Raw genomic sequence first — 6033 nt, forward strand, 5'->3', positions numbered from 1 at the left:
AGTGGCGGTTATGGTGCGCTTATGCACATTTAAAGATTTTACACATGTGGTTAAATGTTGGGACGAGTTAGGATAACTATAAAGTGTTTTGCAACTGCAACGAAGTTAATTAACCATTTAAGATAGTTTGGCATCAATTGGTACAAGTTAGAGAAGGCTAGTCAGTTATACACAACTTCGAGCGGTTATGGAAATTACCCGATGAACACTTGACTACAGTAGAAAGGCATCGTAAATCCGTAAGATATGTTAGGCTAGCATAGGCTAGGCCTTGAGAGAATTAAGTCCTCAATGGTGAGGCTACTGTAGTCCGGGTACAGACAAGTTTTGTTTATCTTCCTTTGATGCATGCACTAAAATGAGATTATTACATTATGTCTTTGTGTTTATTATGTTGATGACTTTGTGAGATTACTAGTTAGTTTGATGCATGACAAATCTCTAATGCAGTTGGGATGTAATTAGAGATAAAGAAAAAAAGGAGAAAGATTTTTGTTGCTAAAATGCTCAGGGACGAAGATATTTGCGTACTTTGGTGCAAGTGTTCTAAACTTTGTGGACGAAGTTGCTTAACTGAATCACAGAGTATTGCCAGTCATGACCCAAAAAAAAAAACAAACCGCGAATAGGTTGTGAAACACCAAGTATGGTGTGGTTGTTACCGGCGATCAGCGGTGAATTTATCCATATTTAGGTTTAATGGATTTTTTATTTCTTTCTTTCTTCCTTTCATCCTTCCCTTTGTGGGTCTTCTCTACCCCTTCTTCTATGTTTTTATTATTGTTTGATCAATAAAATTAGTTGTTTAAAATAAAAATAATCTTACATAGCCATGTAAACCACATCCATGGCCAACATCAAATATTAATAACTTTGGAACCATTAAAAGAAACTGTTTGAGGAGAATCCCTAATCAAAAATCATGTTGGATCTAAATTGCAAAATAAAAGAGAACATTTTTATAACATGAAAGAAGACGAGAGTGTTAAACAACTAGTAGTAATGTAAAAATCCTTCCCTTTTACATATATGTAACAAAATTCTTCTCCAAACTCATCCAACAAAAATAGAGAGAAACAGAAAATTATTCTTTGGGTTTTTTCAAGAGCAATGGGCCTACGTTATCACCAGTAGCTTTGTTATGTTTCACATGACCTCCATCACATAATGGGAATGTCCCTGACCTCCAACACCTGCACAATCTCATCAATTCTAAATAAATAACAAAACACAAAACAAAGATTAAACCCATACGATTAGCTAATTAATAATGTATATATACTGACCTGCAATAGGCAGTGAGGGGTTTTGACAGTTCAGTGACCACTACAGCGTCCACTACTTTCTCTTCAGTCTTTCTTATATCAGGGTTTATCGCTTCTGCTCTGATACTAACACTATTAACTCTCGTTGTTGTTGAAACCGATCTTGTCATTACACACTTCATTGGTGATGGGCTGTATGATACTCTAGCCCCAAACACATTGACCATTGATGATGCCATTTCTTCAATCTCTCTAGCTAAATTTGTTAATATGTATCTTTCAGGAGTGAACTGTAAACTTCAGGTTGCTTGTAAAGATCTCGAGATAGATAGAAAGAGTGAATGAGAGATGTTGTGATATGAAGAAATACAAGAGTTAGCTAGGATGTTAAACGTATGGAGAGCACGCGCTCTATGTTTCAACCACAAGATTGTGTGGTTTTGGTTAATTACTTTTAGCTAAATAACGAGTCATATTCTGGACTCCAGAGTAGTTTTTTTTAGCGGTTAGTACAAGTGTACAACAGCCCTAGGACGAAAATGCAGACTTAAGGGCCGACCATATATACAATTTTCCATCTCTCATTTCTTAAATTTTCACCTTTCAAGTACATATATCAACATAGATAAGATCCCACGGGAACAACGTGCACATTTATCTGACACTCGTCTTACACTGATACATTACGTTGCGTGAATCCATCCAGATGTTTATTTCCAGCCGGATCTGAAAGGTTTTGTTGCACCACCTAGTCAAGAGCTTTAACTCTATGAGCACAAATGGTACACGATTAGGGGAGCCTTTGAAAAGCATTTTGAGTTTCGTAAGCAATTGGGGGAACTGGATAAGTACTAAAAAGTAACATGTTATGCCTTCTCTAATTTATCCGGCCAGCTTCAACTGTTATAGAAACTAGAAAGTAGAGCAATACTAAGATAAATATCTGCCTTCTCCATCAAACCTGTTTTGAGGCATACCATAAATTTTTGAGGCATACTCAATTTGAGCCGAACTTTGTGTATTTTGCCTAGGTTCGGCTGACAACTTCAGCCGAACGTATGCCTCGAAACATTTTGGTATGTCTCAAAACAGGTTTCAAACTCAAGGATGACGGCTTCATTGGTGTGGACGAATAAACTATTTTCATGGGCCTTTCAAGTTTTCGTTAAAGCCTAGTCAAGGGTTTTGGACTTTTGGTCCTTCGGATAATACCCGCTCATTTTCCGCATATACATTCACACTCAGAACCCTGTTCTGTCTTCATCTCGATTCCCATTTCGATTCCCCCAAATTCGAAACCCTAAACTCATCTTCTAAGCTGTAACGGATCTAATATGCTAGAGTTGTCAAAGCGATGAAGATTAAGGGTTTGTTAGTCCCAGCTGTGCAAGTAAATAATTTAACTCAAACTCTAGTTTCTGAAGTTAATGAAGACCAACAATGGAGTCCTTTTTTTGGTTGGGAATCTGGTGGAGAAGGAATCACAATCATACTATTTGCAGAAAAAGAGTACTGTAGGAAGATGGGGAGTGAGGAGAAGGAGAAAGGGTGTGAGACTAATTAAGGGAATTGAGGATTACATAAAGTTGAAGATTTAAAGATGAGCAAATGGAGGTTGAAGGAAGAGAATTGCTGAATTGGAAGATTTTTAGAAATAGAACTCAATATAGAACCCCCATTTTAAGTCGGTTTCAAGTCATACACCGCCTCAAACTTCAGAGGAATTCTGAATATGGAAACCGCCCCCAACTAGTATAAGTATCACATCCCAGGCACTTCAATTCCTCACAAACAAATTTACTACTACAAAAATCTTTTGTAAGTTGCAGAGCATATGAGAATGGCGAAAGACAAAACCCTTGTTCAGAATCGTGATGATGAAGAGGAATTTTCAGAAAAAGAAGAGTATAAGATTCACGGCAGAAGGAAAGCAAGTAATGGCGGTCGTGGCGGTGGTAAAAGTAGGGGTGGTTCGAGTAGGAAACGAATGAGGTCAACATTTGTAGATGATGTTGCTGAAGAAGCTGATGACGATGAAGAAGAAGAGGAGGATGATGATTATTATGAAAATTATGGAGAAAGTAGGAAGAAGAGGAAACAAAATTCTGCTGCTGCGCCATTCATTGACGACCAAGCAATTGTTGCTAGTAGTGATGAAGACGAGTCGACTGATGGAGAAGGAGAAGATCCCTTTATAGTTTCTAATGATGAACAAGAAGATGATGATGACAGGAGGAAGGGACATGGATACAAGCCTCATCCTTGGTTTTCTGATGGTGAAGAAGATATCGAAGAGATCGAGAGAAGAATTCAACAACTGTATCAAAGCTATGATGTAGAAATTGATGAGGCAGATATCAATGATGTCGAGCAGCAATCTCGTTTGCCGTCAGTTAAGGATTCCAAGTTGTGGACAGTGAAATGTGCGATTGGTCATGAGCGAGAGGCAGCTTTTTGCCTTATGCAGAAATGTGCCATTGATCAACCTGGGATGCATATAAGGTCTGCCATCGCTCTTGATTATCTCCAGACCTACATCTACGTCGAAGCTGATAAGGAGGCACATGTCAGAGAGGCTTGCAAAGGTCTCAAAATGTTAGATACCAGAAAAATAGTGCTTGTGCCGATTAAAGAGATGACCGATGTGGTTTCAGCAAAAGGCAAAGCCCTTGACATTGTGAAGGATATGTGGGTGCGAATGAAGATCGGGATATACAAAGGGGATATTGCAAAAGTTGTTAGTGTGCCTGATATGCGACAAAGGGTTATGCTTAAGCTAATTCCAAGGGTTGACTTACAAGCTGTTGCCGACAAATTAGATGGTAGAAAAGTTTCGAAGAAGGCAATCATTCCGCCTCAACGTCTTGTGAATTCAGGTGAAGCAAGAAACCTTAACATACCAGTAGACTCTAGGAGGGAACGAAGCACTGGAATTTCTTTTGATGTGATTGATGGGAAGACGTTTAAAGATGGTTTCCTATATAAAACAGTATCGGAGAAATCAATTGAATACCAAAATATTCAACCATCTTTCAATGAGCTTGAAAGATTTTGTGAGTCTGGTATGTCCACTTCACTGGAAAACAGGAGAAAATTCCATTATATGAAGGGTGATGCTGTTATTGTTGTCAAAGGAGATCTCATAAATCTGATGGGATGGGTTGAGAAAGTGGAAGACGATAACCTCCATATCAAACCAAATCGGAAGGACCTGCATACAACAATTGTTGTGAATGAAAATTATGTTTGCAAATACTTCAAGCTTGGGGATCATGTGAAGGTCGTCTCTGGTGCTCATGAAGGTGCAACCGGTACTGTCATTAAGGTTAACAGTAATGTGCTCATTTTAGTATCTGATGCGACTAGGGAGGATATCAGTGTTTTTGCTGACAACGTCGTGGATAGCTCTGAAGTAGCTCCTGGAGCTACTACCAGAATTGGAGATTATGAATTACATGACCTTGTCATGCTTGCTGACATGAGCTTTGGGATGATTATACGATTAGAGAGTGAATCACTTCAAGTGCTGAAGGGAGATCCAGATAGACCTGTGGTTGCAGTAGTGAAGTTGAGGGACATCAAATATAAGATAGATGATAGGAGGAATACCGCCAAAGATCGTTCCAGAAATGACGTGTCTGTGAAAGATATTGTGAAGATTCTCATGGGTCCTTGCCAAGGGAAACAAGGTTCTGTCGAACATATACGTGGAGGTATATTGTTCACAAATGACCGCCATCACATGGAGCATTCTGGTTTTATTTGTGTGCAAGCAGAGTCTTGCATAGTAATGAGAGGCTCAAATGCCAAGGTTTCCCTGCCCTCAAGATGTGCAACTTCAAGACAGACAGCTTATATTCCCCCTTCACCAAGAAGATATTCTACAGGACCTCCATTAGATTCTGGGGTGAGACATAGGGGAGCTGCTGCTGGGCGAGGAGGGCGTGATAATTTTGTTGGTAGCATTGTGAAAATCCGTCTTGGAAACTTCAAGGGATGTGGTGGTCGTGTTGTGAGCCGCAATGATCAATTAGTTCGGGTTGAATTGGAGTCTCAGATGAAAACGGTTACAGTTAAACGTGAGGAGATATCTGTAGACGCGGGTGTTTTCACTTCATCCAGTGAAGCACCTCAACAAGGTATTGGAAGTCAGACACCCATGCATCGAGCACAAACTCCACTGCACCCATATATGACTCCTATGAGAGATCAAGGCGGAGAAACACCAGTACATAGTGGTATGCGGACGCCTATGCGCCATCAAGCTTGGAATCCTTATGCTATCTCAACTTACTAGATTTGTACCAGTAATATTCAGTAAAAATTATTTAGTTTTGACATTGTGTTGTAATCTAATATTGTGATCTGTAACCTTGCAAACATTGAATTACAATTATTATTAGTCTGTTGCAGAATCTTCAAAACTCGCAATTCAAATTCCTGCTAATCTGTTTACTTGCTTTTTATTTTGTTCAGACTACTTACTGTCTATTGCGAAAATTCTAGAGCGCCCATTTCTGTTTTTTTTTTCTCTTTCAGATTTGTGTTGTACTGGTTGGTTCCTAATTTTTCGATTTTTGTTAAAGGGAGAGCAAAAAGAGATCTGAGGAGAGCAAAAATCGTAGTCGACTCACTAGTCACGGCCGGTTATATATATATCATCGACTCGGACCGAAGTACCCTTTCTAACCACATGAATTGTTCACATGCCTACCGATTCATCATCGAAATGAAACCTAATCTTCTGCGTCTTGTTCTTCTTCCCAAC

The 6033-nt window shown here is 39.2% G+C and overlaps 2 protein-coding genes across 2 annotated transcripts; one reads left to right on the forward strand and one right to left on the reverse strand.

The window, feature by feature from the left end:
- Nucleotides 1–932: 932 nt before the first annotated feature.
- LOC113273679 (CDGSH iron-sulfur domain-containing protein NEET-like) lies at nt 933–1628 on the reverse strand. The gene is made up of 2 exons (XM_026523322.1): nt 1287–1628; nt 933–1193 (listed from the first exon to the last, which is right to left on the reverse strand). The coding sequence occupies exons 1-2, from the start codon at nt 1502–1504 to the stop codon at nt 1085–1087; spliced, it is 327 nt and encodes a 108-aa protein (XP_026379107.1). The 5' UTR covers nt 1505–1628; the 3' UTR covers nt 933–1084.
- Nucleotides 1629–2252: 624 nt separating this feature from the next.
- Nucleotides 2253–5730, forward strand: LOC113275046 (putative transcription elongation factor SPT5 homolog 1). Its single transcript, XM_026524478.1, has one exon. The coding sequence runs from the start codon at nt 3100–3102 to the stop codon at nt 5560–5562; it is 2463 nt and encodes an 820-aa protein (XP_026380263.1). The 5' UTR covers nt 2253–3099; the 3' UTR covers nt 5563–5730.
- Nucleotides 5731–6033: the final 303 nt, after the last annotated feature.

Source organism: Papaver somniferum, chromosome 4 (assembly GCF_003573695.1).
Source record: "Papaver somniferum cultivar HN1 chromosome 4, ASM357369v1, whole genome shotgun sequence".
Lineage (NCBI taxonomy): Eukaryota > Viridiplantae > Streptophyta > Magnoliopsida > Ranunculales > Papaveraceae > Papaver > Papaver somniferum.

Coding starts and splice junctions, on each gene's coding strand:
- LOC113273679 (XM_026523322.1), bottom strand. CDS start 1,504: ATGGCATCATCAATGGTCAATGTGTTTGGGGCTAGAGTATCATACAGC. Junction 1,194..1,286: donor CCCCTCACTGCCTATTGCAG/GTCAGTATATAT, acceptor GAGATTGTGCAG/GTGTTGGAGGTCAGGGACAT.
- LOC113275046 (XM_026524478.1), top strand. CDS start 3,100: ATGAGAATGGCGAAAGACAAAACCCTTGTTCAGAATCGTGATGATGAA.